We start from the raw sequence: 20842 nt of genomic DNA, 5'->3' as shown, positions 1-20842 counted from the left end.
TTTTCATTTCTTAATTTCCCATGATTACCCACTGATTTAAAAATGCACTATACATGGATGCTAAGAAACTAGTATTTTTTCCCCATCTATACAAAAGCTAGGCTATGTTAAAAATAAAGTCACTGCATAAGAGATGCTACTTTTTTTTTTATTTGAAGGGAGGAGGAAGTCCTTCTGAAACAGCAAAAAGCCACTTCAGGTATTTCCTATCATTTCTGAAACAGAAGGATCTTAATCTAAGTTAAAAGACAGTTCCGCACAACACAGCCCAAAACATTTAAGGGATCAAGAGACCAAAACCAAATGTAAGAAAATCACCATTAATACCCAAGAACAGTTTCCTTGCCTTGTTCTGATCAGCACACAAGTCAGCTGCAATATGCTCACTGAAGATCCTTCACTGATGTGGACAAGGTATCAGTGATCACTAAGTGACATCGTAACAAAAAAGGGGTGAAAGAAGGGACTGCTGTTTAACAAATCTAACTATAAAGTGCTTGTCCAGACTTAAGTCTGCAGTTGTCTAGCAAAGCAATCCTTCACTCACAGTCCTCGGTCAGCCAGTTACAGACAGCTCACATTTTTCTGAGAGTCTTCAGATACAAGTTCATTTACATTTACAGTACCTTCCAGAACCCCCCAGTTCATCTAGAGCTGGCCAACTCCTTTTCAAACACTCTGTCTTCTGTGATCCACAGTTGAGCAACAACAATTAAGATGTGGGTAAAGAGCATAGCATATGAACCCAAATCAAACAGCACATGATTAATTGAAGGCGACATGCTTTTATCAGACACAGAATAAAGACAATTTTTAATCCTACAGCCTCAGTTCAGACAACACATGCAAGATTTCAGCCTTCCAGAGATATGACATAACCACAAGCACGCTCCAGACTGTAATATTCCAAACTATCTCAGCTTCGCAGGCCATTTACCAGATGACATACACAACGTGGCGCGTTCACTGATGAGCGAGCTGAACGCCGTCACCTCCTGTTTACCTGCGCAGCATCGTTAGGAGCTCGCTCAGCTGCAGCTCGCTGCTTAACTCCGCCGAAATCTTGGCTGGCCAGAAAGCAGCAGACACATGACAAAACGCAGTTATTTGTGTTCTGTTGTCGAAGTTAAACATTTAGTTACCTTCAGAACAACAGAAAGCATACTGTGCACAGCTAGTCCACAAATTCGCCACTGCCAGAGCAAAAATTCTCACTACAGAAGAAAGACATTTTTGTCTCGCGGTTCCACTCCCACCCCCAGCCTCCGAAGACACTCAGAACCAAGGCAAATAAGACTGTTCCTTTTCAAAGCTCAGAGAATTTTCAGATTAAATGTTCTAGTCTATCTTTCAATTCTGAACCATTTTAAATTAATCAAGACTCCAAAGACTAGCATGAATCTTACACAAACAGAGCACTGTACAGATATGTAGATTAAGTGGTTCTAAAGGTATGTTTCATGGTCATACACAAAAATTGCAGGTTGACATTTCAAGCCATACAGATTGAAGGCAAGAATCCTGGGTTTTACATAACCCATGGGATAAAACTGGAGCTTGAATCTGTTTTGTTCTGTTCCACTGCCCATTCAGCTATAAGGGAAACCGGCTCCTTTGACAACATTCTCTTCTACCAGCAATCCCTTACCTTCATGCACTAAGGTCCTCTTTCTTCAGCCTTCATGAATCATTCAATTTTCTACGCAATAATATTTTTCCAGATGCCACATACTGGTTCCATATTTAATACAGGTTCTTATAAGCAGATCCTCACGCCCACTTTGAACATATGAGAATGCTCTGAGAAAATATGTTAGAATTCAGACCCTTATCATCCATAAAACCCAAAAGTCTTGTTTGTTTGTTTTTTTAAAGAGACGCACTGTAGTTCTCACTACACTACACTGTGTAGACTCACTTAGTGGTATATGTGTCATTGTATTCACACACAAAAGTTTTCAGAACAACAGTTAAATTGATTAAAGAAACGATGTGAAGCATAAGCCTCAGGAATTCCTGAATCATACCAGCTCTGAAACACTCATTAATGAGCCCTTCAAAATGCTATCTAGGATCTTACTGATACTCCCAGGTCCAGTTTAAAAAAAAAAAAAAAAGAATTTAAAATTTGCTTTGCAGAAGTGAGGTGAAGTTTTGAGGCTTAGGTGAAATTTCCTTATCATCTTTACATTTGAAGACAGAAAATAATATGTAATTTTTACTTCAGATACTTAGAGAACACTGAAATAAAACAGCTTAAATTGTTTTAAAAGAAAAGACTGTTTTATAAGAAAACATTAACTTCATGCCAACATAAAACAAAGAACCTCCTTCAAAATATTAAAAAAATTGAGAAAAGGCTATTAAAAGTAAAACCTCTTTGAATAATGGCCAGGAACTGGTCTCGCAATTGTGTATACAATTTGTGTCCTGTCCCATAAAGCAGACTCAATCCACTTACATAAAAGTACTTAAGAGATGCAACGCCCTCTCACACTTCCACTGTGCTACAACTTAACATGTTTCAAATTCTCCTTCAGCAGTTCATCTTTGAACAGACCAGTTATGATAATTCGAGTCAGATGTAAGGAAACACACAATTGTACATAAGACTTATCTTTTTTTATACCAACAACTGAGTCTGCTATGAATAAAGTTATTCCCAGTTATAAGTCTTAAAGAGTAGATATACTATGGAAAAAAATAGCATGAAGATGTAGTAGTTGTATGATCCCTGGCCATATTCGAAGCTCATTCCAGGAATACAATGCTAAAAGCTCTTCCAGAGTAGAAGACATAGCCAATAATGAAAGCATCAGCTGAATGGTTGGCAGACTGCTGTTTTTCGTTTAGTTCTGGCAATAGCCTGTTGCATGATGTTTGCCTTTATTTCTCCCCCGTGCCACATTTTACCCACCTGTAATATGGAGATATGGGCTTCTACCTCTGTAAAGTGCCTTGAGAACTACTGATGAAGAAAAAAACAAGTATTATGCTGCCACAGACAGAAATCATTGTTTTGAGGGAGGGGTGGCACCTACAGTATCTTCTCTGCCAATAACAAAGGTTAAGATAGCTTCACTAATGCTAGTTTTCTTCCCTCATGTATGAGCATTAATTAATACCTGATAGCCTGGTCACCATTGACTCTTTTAGATAAGGAAACGAAGATCTTCTTTTACCATGAGGGATGCCCCTTGAGTAAAGTGACATTTATTACAGGTAACAGTTACAATTGCCACTGCCTGTATGGGCTGCTGCTTTGTAGGTCCAAAGTACTGCATTTACTGATGCACTGTGGAAGCCAAAAGCCATTTAAATTCACCAGTGTGTAAACAAAATTCAGTAGTTTGGAAGCTGTGTTACATGTATCCAATTCTATGCAAATCTCAGGCTTAAGGTAAGCCATCTATTTCCATTTTAGACAAATCACAGCGGTAAACTCTTTGTCACAAACTCACTAATCCTTTTTTAAGTCATCATCACACTTAACATTTTACACAGTATATTTAACACTTGATTTTTAAGACAGAAGAATAAAGAGCACAAGGCGCCTGACTCAAAACTTAATGGCAATAGGAAAATTATTTTTATGAAACAAAAGCAATTTTCCACCTACCTGGCACTTCTCAGTGATCTCTTCCATGATAACCCTGACCCCTAAGCAACAAAAAACCCTGAAGTCTTAGTACATAAGAACTGAGAAAATCACAACACCATGCACCAAAAGAAAAAAAAAAAAATCTGATGTTGGCAATACCAGAGGAAACAGATAATCACCTGACGAAAGTAAGTTTTGAAAACTAGGCACTCTGTCTCAGTTCTGACACAGCCCTTTGGTACAGGCAAATGTCACCCCATACACCCAGGTTCTTTTACAAATGATTAAGGCTACACAATGAAAAATACTAGAGATAGCTTAGTTTAGCTGTTGGCATTACTACTTATGCCTCTTAGAGGCTGCATGAAGAGCTTGTCCCCAGCAATGTCCTGTAGCATGGGCTTTGCAGCTCAGGATTTGTGTTTAAATTCTGAGGCCAGGTATTACAAACCCTCAATTTCTACTAATGTAAGAAAAGCTCCTCTGTAAAATTTGAGTTTGTTACACTCTCCCCTTGGATTATTTAAATGAACAGTACAAAGGTAATATTTGAGTGTAGTTTATTGATTGAAAAACAACTTAAGGAAAGGAATTGCCCAGTTTGCAATACTCAATTTTTCAAGGTGAAAAAGAAATGGATACAATTGACCTCTGCCAAGCTAGGATTTTTGAAAAAAGTTCAGATGAACAATTTTGAAACTTGGATATTAACAACAGAGTTGACAATTTCCTTTCTGAACTTACTACCCACTACCTGAAAATAAATGTGCAGAGGGCTGCTGAATTAGCTTCTTCCCTGAAGTCAAAATTCTTCCTCCATAACTCTGTAAGGTGCCAGTGTTACTTATTACAAGGTTGCCTGTTCTGCTGGACACAAGCAGAACAGCAAAACCTGTAAAGAATATAATAATTTACAGCTAACAATAAAGTGTTAGCTTTATACAACAAAAGTGTTGCAGCAAGAGGGCAGCAGGATGTTTTTTTACTCTGTACTCATCACTTTGGTGTCTGTGTCCAGTCACTAGTTTCCAGTTTAAATCACAAAATTTTTCCTTCAGTGCAGAGCTGGTTGTACAGCTTCACACAGTTCTAATGAGCAACAGAGGCAGTGATCCTGTTCTCCATGTTTTATTCTTAAATATTCATACGTGTGAATGGCTCAGAACAAAAGCATCCCCACAAAAAAAAAAAAAAAGAAGATTATTAGCTCTCCAGTACTGCTGTGTTCTGGTTCTTTTGAAATTTTTTCAGCACCAATAACAAATATGCTACATGAAAAGTTAAAAGTATGTACCATCCTGAATTTACAGATAACAAAAATTATTTCACCCTACTTAGAACAGTACTGAAGTAGCACTAGATCTTGTGTGAGAAACAAAGCTCACAATAAAGAAAATCAATATTAGATCAATACAAGAGTTTAGTATCTACAAAGTCACACCAATGTAATTTTAACATGAACACACTAGGTTAAGATATTTTTAAAACTCTTAGGATAGAAAATATTTGATTCAAATAACATTTAGAAGAAACATTAGGTCTGAAACTGACCTTTACTCTTTTTGGAGAGTATTGTTTGAATTAGTGAAATACAGCGAATTGAGCCAAAATAATAACTTGAATGAAAAAGATCTTAAGATAGCTTTGCTTTTAATCCCAGTGAAAATGAAATACTGGAAACAATCTGTACTGCACAGGCAGTCCAATCTGCCAGTATTGTTACCCTAATCAAGCATCAGATTTGAAGTATTACATGCTTTAGCTTCTGAACTACTTTTCTGCAAGTCTCCGAGTCTGTTCTGGAGCTGACAGTGAGATTAGTATGCTCAATGTCACTGGTTCTTGCTGCTTGGGAGAACTGGCAACAGCCTTAACTGCCAGATCAAGTGTTTGTCACTTTTCTGAAAACTTCTACTCACGCAGTGATAAATTACAATGCTTTTATAATAGTATAAGGACAGCAGGTATATTGCTACACCACACTAACAGAATAAAAGTGTTCGTTAATACTGAGAAAATTGTTATTAATGACAAACTGATTAATTTTTTCAGGTAACACCTTTGGAAATGAGATATTCCTCCATAAGGGCACTGATGCAACTTGAATCTCAATGACTGAAAGAAGGTACTCCTTGTCAAAGCAGACACAGGGTTTCCCATTTTTTGTATGGATATTCCCTTCCTTTGTGATCAACTAACTACACCAATTGCTCTGAGCACCTTAACAGCCTCAATCTGTTAGCACAGAAACAGAAAGCTCTTGATGTTGTTGGGGTGACAACATCGGTGGACAAGGGTCGACCAACGGATGTCATCTACCTGGACTTGTGCAAAGCTTTTGACACTGTCCCGCACGACATTCTTCTCTCTAAACTAGAGAGGCATGGGTTTGATGGATGGACCACTCGGTGGATAAGGAATTGGCTCAATGGCCGCACTCAGAGAGTAGTGGTCAACGGCTCGATGTCCATGTGGAGACCGGTCACGAGTGGCGTCCCTCAGGGGTCCGTGTTGGGCCCGGCCCTCTTCAACATCTTTGTCGGTGACGTGGACAGTGGCATGGAGTGCATCCTCAGCAAGTTCGCCGATGACACCAAGCTGTGTGGTGCCGTCGACACGCTGGAAGGGAGGGATGCCATCCAGAGGGACCTCGACAGGCTGGAGAGGTGGGCCCGTACCAACCTCATGAAGTTTAACCAGGCCAAGTGCAAGGTCCTACATCTGGGTCATGGCAATCCCAGGCACAAATACAGACTGGGCGGAGAATGGATCGTGAGCAGCCCTGAGGAGAAGGACTTGGGAGTACTGGTGGACGAGAAGCTCAATATGAGCCGGCAATGTGCTCTTGCGGCCCAGAAGGCCAACCGCATCCTGGGCTGCATCAAGAGGAGCGTGGCCAGCAGGTCAAGGGAGGTGATTCTCCCCCTCTACTCTGCCCTCGTGAGACCTCACCTGGAGTATTGCGTCCAGTTCTGGAGTCCCCAACATAAGAAGGACATGGACTAGTTGGAGAGGGTCCAGAGGAGGGCCACGAAGATGATAAGAGGGCTGGAGCACCTTTCCTATGAGGACAGGCTGAAAGAGTTGGGGCTGTTCAGCCTGGAGAAGAGGAGGCTCCGGGGTGACCTTATAGCGGTCTTCCAGTACCTCAAGGGGGCCTACAAGAAAGATGGGGAGAGGCTGTTCAGGAGGGCCAGTTGTGATAGGACAAGGGGTAATGGTTTTAAAATAGAGGGAGGTAGATTCAGGTTGGATATTAGGAAAAAATTTTTTACCATGAGAGTTGTAGAACACTGGAACAGGTTGCCCAGAGAGGTGGTGGATGCTCCATCCCTGGAGACGTTCAAGGCCCGGTTGGATGAGGCCCTGAGCAACCTGATCTAGTTGAAGACATCCCTGTTCCTTGCAGGGGGGTTGGACTAGATGACCTTTGAAGGTCCCTTCCAGCCCTAACGATTCTATGATTCTATGATATTGAGTATATGAAAGATAGTATCAGTCCCAGGAGTATACAGTTTAGAGAAAACAAGCCGATTACTCGATTGAGACACAGTTCAAGAAGAATGACACCTTACTCAAAAGACTTTATGAATACAGAAATAGGATATTTCTTTCAGTCTCCTGGAAGAAGTAATCACAGGAGCAGGACCTACATACTAGCAATGCATTGATAGGTTGCTAGAGGTTCAGCATGGTAAATTTTATGAATATCACATTAAAGTCCGTATAACTGGGTCCTCAAAAGATTTAGGAATTAAAACTGTTTGCCAGAAACTTCAACACTATGATAACAAACACTGATGATCTTCCTACAGGAAGATGGTGATGCGAGTGTGAGAGTAACCCAGCTACACCTTGAGGAAGCCCATGGAAAAAAACAACTTGATTTCTTGGCAGTCCAGAATCTGCTTCTGGGCACACAGACTATTTAAAGAAAATGAAGCACATTTACAGAATAAATTGAAAGGCTAGTCAGCTTCACCGATGAGTGTCCTGTAGGACATCTGTTATTCAAAAGTGCATCCTTCAGAAGAAGGCCTCTGCCATGCACCATGTGATGCACAATATGATACAGAACTTGAGAGCTTTATGTTAGTTGATGCGGAAGCAAGACCACTAAATCTGCCAATCCCCGTGTAAAAGCTTCAGTTTTGTGAAAAACACTACAGTCCTCTGAAGAACCCAGAATCAAAGAAGTGACATGTCAGTTACCTCACTTCTGGACCAGGTTATTCTGACAAACCAGGGCACCATGCTGCACTTCAGTGAAGTGCCCGAAGTATGTGAAGTGAAAAACAGCCTTGATGATGCATGCCAGACATCCTTATTTATGGCTGGTTTGTTTATTTGGAATAAGCCAACTATGTAATGCCCTTTGCTAATTCAGGCTTGCATCATAGGGATATTGTCTGTATGTGGTGACCTTGGAGATGAAGTTATTTCCAGTGATATGGATATTGGTACTGCGTCATTTCGTTGCTAGAGCAATTATCGCAACCAGAATCGACATGCAAGTCACCATCCTGAAATTAAGACTGAAAGCACTCAGCTTCTAAATCCATAATGGATCGTTACCTCCCTTCTGCTCTGAAGCAAAGGCTACCTGCTGTGGGAGAACTGTACAGCACCAAGCATCACCAGGAGTCAGTTCCTGCCAGTGCTGTCTTATAAAAGCAGACATTGGAAAAAATACAGCTTGAGGGGGAAGAGGAGATCGCAGGACACTAAAGGGGATAAAAAATAAGATAAAATAAAAACTTCAGGTAACTATCTACAGAACTGAGGCATCTAAATGCTATCTAACAGATCTAGAGGATGTACAAGACAGAACAGAAAGGTTCCTGAACTTGCACCTTTACATCCCAGACAGAACCAATTATTAAGGTGAGACACCAGAACAGAGTATATGACAATTAAGTTATCATTAATTACGCTACCTCACATCCTAGAACTGTTTCTGGAGTTCAAGAGAGAAAGAAATTGTTATATCTGAACTGACAAAAAACCGCTAAAAAGTTCCAAAACGCAGCTGCAGGGAAGATTCCAAGAGACGTCAGCACATCCCTGGACTCTCTTAAGACACACAGAACTTTTCTTAAATTACTTACAAACTACTCATGAGAAAAGAAATCTCTAGACAAGAATCCATTTTCTCGGTAGGCCAGTGCTCTGTAATCAAGAATTACAGTAAGTGAAACACAGCACCCCTTAAGGTCACCCCTGCTGTACCGAATACAGTCTGTAGAAGCACAGCTACAAATTAGCCAGATCTCCTTACCAGAAGCCAAATAATCTATTTTTTCCTCCTGAAATCGGAGGAGAGGATCAGGAACCTTACAAGCTTGTGTTCACAATATGTCAGATGCACTTAACAATTCGTCCACTGCAGTAGGTTGTTACATGCACAGGCACACTTTCATCTACTGGAAACTTCTAGTTACCTGCATTTTCTCAGGTTTCCAAAAGCAATTTCTAGGAGCAGAGATACAAGATTGAATGCCATTGCTAGCAGGAAAATCAAGTTTGACTATGGCTTGATGTCAAAGAGGACAGTTATGAGAAGAGCAGCAGAGCTGACCCTTGTTCTGTGATGCACATGCTACTGACAACGCTAGAACAGAGAGCTCACTTCCATCCTCCCATCCCCAGCACTAAGTTGCTTTTGTCTCCTGGTAGCTTTCACTGGTTGCACAAATACTAGGAACAGGGGTACTTTCTGGATCCGACGGCAAGTGGTACAGCAGAACACACACCTACACAGAGAAACTCTCGCCCTCCTCCCAACACAACATAAATTGGGTTAGGATGGCCCTACCCATATCATTTATTAGGAACTGTGTTTACACCATTCTATTCCCAAAACCATGCTCATTAATTTGGGCGAGTACTAGCTAGCATTACCCAAACCCATCCCAGGAAGCGTGCCAACAAATTAAACACCATGGACAGTCACAGAACAGTGCCTGAGTTCATGCTACTGCCTCTTGGCATCAGTACATCAGCACAGCTGGCTGACAGACCAAAGGTGAGAGAAAGGACAAGAAGCATCCTTCTGCCTCTAAGTTTCAGTGTACCCTGGGTGGGTATCTCACATTTTGAGCCTGTCAGTTCTGGTTATTGGGAACAGAAAGGTATGGAACAGACATACATGGCCAATGTGAGGGATGGACTCCTTGGTTACACAGTATGAAGCTTGGAGTAGTGGCAGTAACACTTGTACAATAAGCAACCCTCACCTAAACAACACCAACAGAGAGGAGAGGAACAGACAGGATTTGTTGTTTACAGGCAGCAAAGGCCAAGGATGTCCAAAGAGACCGTTAAGGAAAACTCTCAATGAAGAACTGAAGCACTGAAAGAGAGACCTCTTAAATGACACAAAAAGATGAAGTGAAAACTATGACATGGAATAAGTGAGATCTACATCTAGGGAAGCATTTAGCATTGAATCTATCTCCATTCATTCTATCCAACAAAATTGTAATGCAGCTAGGTGTGTTGCATCCTGTTCACACTTGAACTAAGGCAGGGAAGGGCATGCTCTGTGCAGAGATACAGACACAGTAACAGTCTCTCAAGTATATAAACATTGGCATCTGAATATGATACAGGCAAATCTCCCAAAGACAACACTAAAATAAATTATTTTTTAAAATAGACAATAGGTTTGTTGAATCACTACTGAGTTCTAGAGCTCAAATGCAACTATCATTTTCTGTTGCAATGACACTTTAAAACCTTGTATAGTTCTAAAGTTCCAGCTACATAAACTGAGAAGAGCGTTAACAGTGCAGTATAACACTTGAAGAGGCTTAGTTTAAAAAAAGGTCAAAATGACAACACCCATTGTATGGCTTAAAAAAAAAAAATACTGGTTGATATAAAATTGGAAGAAAATTAAGCCCCAAACCTGTATTTTTTTGAAACTTGATTGCCAGGTTACTAAAAAAATAAATGCTAATAATTTCATACCTGAGATACCCTTAGCTACAGACTAAAGGCAAATAAAGAAAAAACAGCCCTGTATTATAGTTATTAGAAACTCCCGCTTCCTTCTTTGCAAACGCAAGAGGAAGGTTTTGTCTGCAGTATTGCACAGAACACATATCACTACAGGATGTTCATAGTTTTCTTCCTCTTTCCAGTTAACCACAAAAATCAAGCACAGTTTTACAGAGAGCAGCCTATTTGGATGCCTTTGTGTATATTTGGTGTCATAAGCCAAGTGATGTTTCTATTTGCTTTGGCTGACTGAGGGGGAGTAAAGGAAAAAAATGTCTACTTACAAAGAATGACCACATCTTAGCTATGCTCAGAGCGAGCTGTCACATGGCTACAAGGGCAGGAAATAACTTACAGTTCACTCAAAGCAGGACTAAGCAATTCTGTGGTTTCAAATCGGAGCCTGTAGAGTTGCTGAAGCTGTATCTTCCAGTACACAGTTTCTTAATATAGCAGCTTACAAACTGGAGAGTCTGGTCCTCCCTGGAGAAGCAGCAGTGGAGGGTGGAGCAGTGCAAGAAGCCCGAGGACTATCATACTCTGGTTTTTGCTTCCCTCTCTCTTACCCACCAAAAGTTCTCTTTTCTACAGCATCGTTAACAATGACTTTGGGCCAGTGAAGATGAAATAGGAGAGAAATGTCTAATGGCCACATCTCAGGCTGAAGCGCACTCTATGTATGTATGCAACAGCAAACAGCTGGCTGGCACAGAGACTGTCTCCTCATCTCTCTCTGTGCGATGCTCTGTTGAGTTAGAAGAACACAAGCCATGTGTCTCTCAGCACTGCATATGGGTAGGACTACATGTCAGATAAGACACAAAGTTCATCAGCATGAACAAAGCACTTGTGGAACTGAGAAGTAGAGGGATGAGGGAATGGAAGGAAGAACGCTGAGGAGGAGACAATCCTACCTGGTGATCTTCATGCAGATTATGGATGCAGGGGCTGAAGGGAGAAAGGAAGGGAAAAGGGAAAAAGAGGAAATAAGGGGAGGAAACTCTTTTGCTGCGACAGAAGGACAGAAAACTTGTTTTTTAAAAAAAAAGAGTGAGTGTAATAAGAGAGTGCAAGGAGACCCTCACGAAAGCTGAGACACAAGATTCGGAGGACAGAGGTCACTGTGCAAGACTAAAGCAAAACCACAGGATGAGGCTTACAAAAGAAACAGTGATTCCTAAAACACCATTAACAACTTCACAGTAATCTGCTGTATGAAAATCTTAAAGCTTTATTTTCTACATAGAAACTAAGATTCTAAGTCAATAAATTACTGCTTCTGTTATAAAATGTATTAAGAAAGTTGTAAAATATCTCTTACTTTTCTTTATCCCTAACATAGAAAGATATTAATACAACAAATTAATACTCATTTTTTTTCTTATCCACAAATCACACACAGATAAATAAACCTCTTGGCTGTCACCTTGAAGGGGCAGAAAGCATTTACGATTTAGTGCCAAATTCCCATATTAAAATATTTTTCTTGTTCTTCAGCCTAAACAGAAAGACTTGTAGGCCTTGTTTCATAATACTCAGAGAATGTTATTTAGAAATCCATATTTTAACTTAACCTTTCTTGTACATCATCTCACCAACTGCTGGCTAACTTTCAGGAAAACCATTGTTTCTAAAACTTGAAGTAAATGTATTTTTTAAAAGTGTTTGCAATCTTAGAGTCAAAACTTATCTTTCCATAATTAAGAATTCAAATAATGAGATACAGTTTTCTTAGTTTTTTAACCAGATTTTCTTTCATTAGGTTGATTTTTAACTCAAATAGCAGGCACAGTACCCCCCCATACAAAACATGCTTGGTGAGCAGAGATACATTCCCATATAACTATACCACTTTGATGCTGCACTGTGACTAATTAACAAGGGGAGATAAAGGCAAAATAACACATTCACTTTGAAGGGAAACGAGATGAATGCAGGGGAATTCTGAATTACACATGAAGCTCTGAAGGGGAAAATGGTGTGTGAAACCATCTTACAGAAATGGAAACACTTATGACCTTGATTAACGAGCCTTAATGTGACCTTTCGGCTTTAAGCTAGACACACTGGGGAACTGGAAAATGCATTAACACTGTTTCTCAGAAAACTTAGAAAAGTTGCCTTGGAGTGAGGATTTTAAGGATAACCAAGGTGGGTGATGATGTATCACCCCCATCAAGGTGGGGATGCATGTATGAAATCAAGTGCCCAAGGTGAGTTGCAATCTGCAAATCTGCCAATATGCCGCGGAGCTCCCCAGCAACAGTTTCCTTGCCAGCAATGATCTTTTCCAGAGAACATTAAGTCTACAGGAACCAAGTAATTCATTTAATGAACTTCTTCCAAAATCATATATTCTTAACACAGGCATTCTAATTTGAGATGTCTAAAGTGTCATTCACTGCATAAACACAAAGAGGTGTCAGGAAAATTGTCTGCCTTTAACTCATGGGTAGCTGAAAATACACTACTGAATTTAAAGAACTAAGCAAGTGAGCAGCTTTCTAAGAAAGCGTCCCTAAGATTGTTTGCATTACATCTCTTATTTTTCCAGTTGGCCCTTCTACTACGCTGCTCCTATCATGTGAAAATCGCAGCACACTTCAGGGACAGTTGCAGTTAAATTCAAAGATCCTGAAGGTAACTGCACATCTACTGTGTCCATTTTATTGGTCATCCAGGTATAAACAACGTGTCTGGAAGCCACAGACATTAGTGTAGCAGTGTACCCAAGCAAGTACCTTGAGAAACAAAACTATCCCGTACTGCATCTGAGTCACGTCCTGGTAGAGTGGGCTGTTTAAAACCACCCATGAAGATACACTTCAAGTTCCACTAAATCATTTTGTATGATTTACCATTACAAGGAAAACAAACTGGCCAATAAAAAAAAAAAAAATCCCTCTGCCCAAGTAACACACAATGTCAACGTTTCTTGAGGAAATTGTACCCTAACCTACCAATAAGCAACTCTGTCTAGTGCCTATGACACAGTTTTGTTACTTCCTATGCTTTATTATCTAGGTATTAGGTCATGAAACCGTTAAGTCTCCTGCACTATACTAAGTTTTATTTCTGTACTACAAAATTCCTCAAAAGACAAGCCTATGAAACATGCTCACCGGAAGAGAGGACACCATAAATCTTACCACACGGCTTTAAATGAACAGCAAACTTTCTCTGACAAACTCAGCACTTGAAATCTCACCAAACCCCATCTCCACTGCAGACAGCTCTGCCTGCAAAAGGTCAGTGAAGGAATCCAGCCTTTTGTCATGTTGGTTAACGAACTACTGCAAAGTTCCTAGGTGACACTCACTCGTCATATACAAACTACTTCAACACTTTACCCATTCCAGTACTGAGCTAGGAGCTGCCAGTGGCAACTGCTGCCACTGCTGGCACCTGCAGCCACTTCTTGCCATTGATAGCAGTCAACAAGTTCGTAATTCCAGCACTACCAGAACCACTGATAGGAGATCAATAAAGGTCAAAAGAAGCTCTACGGAAAAGACAGGGAAGCTTTTTCAGGCAAAAGTACCAGAACTCCTCCAAAAGAAGAGATGCAAGATCTAAAGTTAGAACAGTCTTCGTTATCACCTTTTTACCCTGAAATTGCATGGTATAAGATGGATCTTATACACTCTACTTGCTACAAATTGAGTGTATACTAAACCCTTGAGAATCTCAGAAGAAATAGTCACAGAGAAAACATTCTAGTGATAACAGATTCAAACCAACATTTATGATCAGCTAATGCAGAGAAATCACATCAATTCTCCGTTACAGGAAGAACAAAGTAGACTCTTTCCATTTACATATTTGGATCAAACAGTAAACTCAAGCTTTACCTTCTAACAAGAAGCTACCTCTTCCTTAGGTGTTCTCCTAAACGTGGCATCCAGACATCTTGGTGGAAATCTTGTAGTCAAAACATGATTGTTCACCTGAATCCTACATTCAAACTTTGAGCTCTTCTAAATTCCTCCACCTGATTCTTAGCTGTGAAGATCTGGTGCTGTAAAGATCCTTAGCTGTGAAGAGCCAGTAAATTACATCACAACAGCTTGTGACTACAAATTGTTTTCATCCTGTTGCATCTGTATGCTATAGGATTCCAGAGCACATTTCAGGAGCATGAGTGGTATACTTGACCAGTTGATGAACTACAGAGATGCTAAGAGATTTCTGGCACTTGACTACCTCCAAAACAGAGAAAAGATCTACAAAGCAACTCAGAAGACAATGCAAGAACACTGAAGCCTTAATAGATCAACGTACTTGTTCTAGGCCTACACTAATAGATCACTTTCTGTTTAGCAAAACATAACACTTCATCACAGAGATATACAGTAATTGAAATTTGTAGTAGGACTCACCTTGCATGTCAAGACACAAATTTATGTGTCTAGCATACAAGCCACAAGCATGGTCAGAAGAGCTGTAACCACTACAGTCACTGAAGCAAAGATAAAAATTCAGCAGATAATTTTAAATTTCTATCTTAAGGTAAGTTGAATAGGAGATTCGGGTAACAGCCAGTGATGTTTACTGACAACAATAGGATTTTAGCACCTAAATTTCTGTCTCTTACTCCTGAACCAAATCCCACTTCACGAACTGATGCTTTGTCTCAAATACATACAGCTACGAGATGCAATATCTTGTAGAGCGTTCACACATGGTCTCAAAACATTTTTCATCCATGGGTAAATAATCTGTTTACAGCATAGTTCACAACCTTAACTTAATAGCAAGCTGTGAGGAAAACAAGCACAAAAAATACTTTACGGTAAGTAACCCTACTGTAGATACAGGGAGGCAGTTTGAGTCCTATGGCTAAGCCACTTGCCCTGAAGATCTGACCCGTTCCTGCGAATATCAGCTTTGTAGGCACAGTTTTTATTCAGAGGAACTGTCAAAAACCAATGTAATTCCCCTAGAAGGGAAGATTATTGCTGACAAGTTGTTTAGGGAAGCGACTCCAGTGGATACCAGTAAGGCATTCGAAGATGTTACATGTCTTTTGATAGAACAGGACAAACCTCAAAAGAAATTCAGGCATAACTCTCAATATTCTTTTGTTTCACAAGACCCTATCCTTCACACTTTGTCTTCTCCCTCTGCATTTTATTTAAAAATGCATGCAAAGATGAGATAACCACTACCGAACTAATGACTCAGTTCTTCCTATCTGTTCAGGAGAACTCCTTTTCAAACTACAATCTCAACATTTTTGGATGTACAGCCTGCAGCATATACTCAAACTGAAGAGTCCTAGCACTTCTCAGCCACATGAAGTTGCCCCATTACTCAGACCTGTAGTCCACCTTCAAGTCTATATTCATGCTGTTTTCATACACATAAATAATCTTACAAGTCCTTTCTTGATAAAACCTTTCATTATTATCAATTAAGACCCGTAACTGCCATTTAGGGTTTTATCTTGTTTTATCTCAACTATTACAGTAATTTGTCCTTTGGCTCTGACATACCATCCTATTCTGGTCACATGCACTTAAAACACAGCCAAAACAGTTTTCTTAGTTTAGTGCTGTGTTGCTTCTCTTTTTGCATTCTTTACGAGTCCCTGTTTACCATATCAACCATGTCAAGATCTTACAAATAACAACTTATTCCTTGCCTTACTCATTACACCTTATCCAAGTGTTGAGCCCCACTTCTAAGCAGTATAAGATATCCATGCTCCATTACCTACTTCTAATGTTATCAAGTACGCACTTATCACTGTTTCTCTCCTAAGGCCTCTCACACATATATAACTATTTCTACAGAATAAACTAGTTTTTCATCACTGATATTACTGACCAATATTAATCATGCAAATTATAAAAGTACCTTCTTTATTAAAATTATTAATAGGACACTTAGCATTTGCCTTTCCTTAAGCAAAAACTTCCAAGATTGGCATAACCACAAAAATATTTCACTAATATGCATAAAAGTAATCTCATAGCTCACCTTAGCATAAGTTTACGTAGACCTTTATTTCTACATTATAATAAAAAAGTCATTGGAAAATTCCTACAGATTGCAAATTTTACACTTGACTTATATAAAAAATTACATGTACCCGAATGAAAATTAGTTGCATGCCTAAGCAAAAATGAAAGCCCTAAAGGGCTACCTTATGCTGCATACCTACTGCAAGTAGTTCTACATTTGGACTTATACTGCAACCAAACTAACTATAGCTGCAGCTTTAACTATTAGCCAGTGGCTTGGTTTTGAAAACCTCATCAAAAGTATTTTAATTGCTTATAGTTAATTGCTTATAGATTCAGATAAACATTTTACAGCTCAGCAAGCCGGGGGGGGGGGGGGGAGTTAAAAAAAAAAAATCAGTAACCTTCTATATGTACATTTGCCTACTAGTCAATGAGATTCCCAAAGTATCAGTAGTAGTCTAGAAAACGTTATCAGCAACAGACACACAGCAATGGCTCTTCACCACTTCCCCCACTCCCAGTTAACTTTTGTGTTTACCAGCCATCATTACTTAAGATGCCATCGAACTTATGGCAGTATCCGAGTTCATAGGTTGTGAGTACTCAATCAAAATCAAGCTACTTGATAAAATTCCTTTGCTTTTCTGTAGAACAAAAATCAAGCAGTTGAATCCTCAATGTTATTTCAAAGTAGCAGCCTTGTTATCAGTCAAAAACAGAGTCAAAGGAAAGACTGAAATAAATCAGGTCCAGAGCACCCCGTGCTTTCTTAACCAAGCCCCTCAGGACTGATACCAACACTACGCCCACCACAAGAGCACTATAAAGTGTTACTACAAAAGGAGTATATTGGATCATAAATTAACGTCTCAACTGTTCCTCTGCCATTCATTTCACTACTGATCTAAACACAAGGTCAAGTCAAACATGACCTAAAATTACGTCGCTGTGGCAGATGCACATCACATCCAGCAGCATATCCATGCCCCACCCTGACAGAAACACCACCTGTAGCAGCCAGGTAGCACAGACAAATCAGCTGATGAGACAGCAAGCTTGTAGCATCCTACGAAACTCTCAAGATTTGTCCTTTCTTAGAAAAGTAGCATTTACAGTCTCAAGTTCCACTAATAAATAATTCAAACACAGATATTAAGAGATCAAATATCATGTACATTACAGCAGAAAGGCATTTATCAGCCTAGTATGCCAACATGGAATCAGGCTAGAAGGTCAAGAGTAGTATCGGGCTCTGACAGACATTGTGGATTCAAGTTAGACAGCCGAAGCTGTTACCATCTCCAGGTGCCCACTCCACTTCTCTGATAGATACTGAACATCTCTGTCCCTTGGAGGGCAATCTGTTCAGAATTAGTTTCTGAATTGTCACCATTTCTGGCTCATGCCACAGTAAGCCAAAATAGTCCGGTTAAGTATCTCTAGAGTTTCAACGCTCAAGTGCTCAAGATTCAGCAGAGACCCTCAACTATATTAAGATGAGCCTATGCTTAACCTAGAACACACAAGGCTGGGAAAAAAGGGGAAGAGAACAGGCAACAATTAGACGAACCTCATTTGAAAAGTCACCCAAGATTGGATGAAAACCAAAAGAATGTGTGATTTCACGAAAAATACAAAGCAAGTCATGTCTACAAAGCTATCAACCTGTCACAAATCACATGACACACAGATACTGTGAAGATATTTACCTCCAAAGTCTGCTTTCAATACGCTATTTATGCAGAAAAGTTGAGAACTTGAGTAGGTGAGTGTTACGGCTGAGCGTAACAGAAACAAAGTGTGTTCACTTGGCAAGAAAATCCCAGTTGTAGAAAAACAAACTAGAAATCAACATACACACACGAATTCATGGGCTATTTTTTAAATTTAGAGGAGAGTGGTTTTTTTTTTTTTTTCAAAGGAGCAAAACATATGAAATGTGTGCCTGGAAGTAGTTCCAACAAAGGTGTTTTTTACAAATCTATTACTTTTCAAAAAATATGCTTTATGGGCACACCTTCTGACCCATTTAACTTACTTACTGTGACAGCACCTTATTTAACCCACCCCAATGTAAATATCACCTACTTCCTGTTCAGTCACTACATCTTAACACTTTCCTTGCAACAGCCAGCTTGATCAACAATACCATTTCAAAGTCCAAAGAGTTATGTGGAACCCTTATGACTGCCCGGATATCCTGCTTTAAATCAAAATTTTTAGTTCATGAAATACTCTTCATAGCATTACAGCAAGATGCACAACGCCTAACGTTAGTATACTAGGTGCTGGACACAAAGCATCAGAAGACAGCCAGGTAACAAAATTTTTCAATGGCTTCCAAATGGTAATTTTTTTTTTTAAGAAGTATTTTTTTCATTTTTTCAAAATTTTTTTAAAAAGCCACTTCTTTTCTAAAGGAAGTGGTTAACTTTTTAAGCCTTCAAGTAGTTCTTTAATACAGATAAGTACAGTTTTATATTAACATGTAGGAAAGTATTCTGAAAACGGAGAACTTACTGATATACTTGGTAACACCTTTACTACAAGGCTTTTTGTTTTAACCATTATGTTGCCTATATATACACAAAAAACAGGAAAAGATGCAGTATCTGAATTGCATTTGAGTAAACGAACCTGTTGTGTAGGCTAGGAAAAGTACAGCCTAAATCCAAAGCAGGCCTAGCACTGACACGAGCATTCCTACAACTTCGTCAACATTGCTTTCTTGTATCGCAGGTGCACCTGGGGCTCGCCCCAGCCTCGTCGGGCAACCGAACTCTTTCCGCCGAGCCCCGCGGCTGCTCCCTCGCTGTCCAGTGTCCCCTGCAGAGCCCGGGTCAGCTGCAGGGCAGGGGTGAGCCCCACCGGCCTCCCCCCGGGAGCTCAACGCCGATGGACTGGGGAGCGCGGAAGGACGGCGCCCATACCGGCACTCGAGGCGGTCTCAGAGCCGCACCGGAGCCAACCGGAGCCGGAACGGCGGAGGGGGCCAGACCGGGCCCGCCGCTCGGGGCAGGGAGCCCCGCCGGGCCGGGCTGGCAGAGGGGCTCCGCCACCCGCGCTGCGGGCCGCGGCCGCGGCTGTTCGCTGCCCCGAGCGCTCCCGCTCCGCTCCCACCGCCCGGGCTGCAGCGAGCGAGGCGGGCAGCGGGCGAGGCCTGCGGAAGCCGCCCCACTCCCGGGCGCCTGGATGGGGCAGCGGAGAGGGCCGGGCCGGGCGGCCGAAACTTCCGCAGCCCTCAACTTCTGAGCGCCCCGGCCGGCCTGTCCTCACACGCCCCCTGCCTGCCCCGGCCCCCGGCACCCCGCGCCCGGGGTGGGGACGGGCTCGGGGTCCCCGGCCCGGGAGCGCCGCGGGCCGCCCCCTCCCCTCCCCGCGGGCCGGGACTCACCACGCATTTCTTGCCGAGGAAGCTGAAGAGGCTCTCGTTCTCCTGCGGGGTGAGCAACAGGGAGCCCACATTGGTGACCCGCCGCGGCTGCGGGGGCTGCTGTTGCGGGTTGCCGCTCATGGCCGGGGCCGGCCCGGCGCTGCCCTCGCCGCCCTGCGACCGTTGGCGCCCGCGGCCCCCTCCTCCTCCTCCTCCTCCTCCTCCGCTGCCGCCGCGGCCTCACAGCAGCCGCATCGCGGAGCCTCCCTCTCGGAGCTGGGGAAGGAGGGAGGTGGAGAGGGGCGGCGGGGCCTCGGACCGCTGCCGGCGGCCCGCGGAGGGGGCGCCGCGGAGACGGGCAGCCGCGCCGGTGCCGCTCAGCGCCAGCGGCCGATCGCGCCCGCCCCTCCGAGAGGCGCTAAACTTCCAACTCCGGCCCGGCTCCGGCGGCCGCACGATCCAACATGGCAGCGGGGGCGGGCGAGACCACAGCGCGCGGCAGCCAGGGGGGAGGCCGGCGAGCGCGCTGCCGCCGCGACCATGCGCCGCGCGGGGGGGGACGGGGGGCGCCGCCTTCGGCTCCCGCCCCGCTGGGGAGCACCGCCGCCCGCGCCCTACCCCTCAGTACCTGCCCGGCCGGCCGGGCGGAGGCGGGCAGCAGGGGAGGAGGAGGAGGAAGAAGACGAGGAGGAAGGAGTAGTCGCCGCTGTCCACGCTGTCCCCGCCGCCGCGGATGGGGTCTGGCGGGATGCGACCGCACGGCGGGGACCGGCGCGGCGCCGTCCCGGCAGCTGTGGGAGCCGCCAGGGCAGGGCGTGAGGGGGAGCGCGGCGGGCGAGGGCCGCGGGGCCGTGCTGCCTCGGGGCGGGGGGCGGCCGCGTCCGTGGGGGGGGTCCC

At 42.5% G+C, this 20842-nt stretch overlaps 1 protein-coding gene across 2 annotated transcripts in view; it reads right to left on the bottom strand.

Moving 5' to 3' along the window:
* Positions 1–20086, bottom strand: part of WASL (WASP like actin nucleation promoting factor) — a 49910-nt gene extending 29824 nt beyond the window's left edge. For both annotated transcript variants that reach the window (XM_086610530.1, XM_086610529.1), the window contains exon 1: positions 19967–20086. In XM_086610530.1, the coding sequence (XP_086466656.1) occupies positions 19967–20086 (120 nt within the window). The remainder of the gene's footprint in view (positions 1–19966) is intronic.
* Between the last annotated feature and the right edge of the window lie 756 nt (positions 20087–20842).

The sequence above is a fragment of the Tauraco erythrolophus genome, chromosome 4, assembly GCF_009769465.1.
Source record: "Tauraco erythrolophus isolate bTauEry1 chromosome 4, bTauEry1.pri, whole genome shotgun sequence".
NCBI lineage: Eukaryota > Metazoa > Chordata > Aves > Musophagiformes > Musophagidae > Tauraco > Tauraco erythrolophus.
This window is presented reverse-complemented; position numbering and strand designations above follow the sequence as displayed.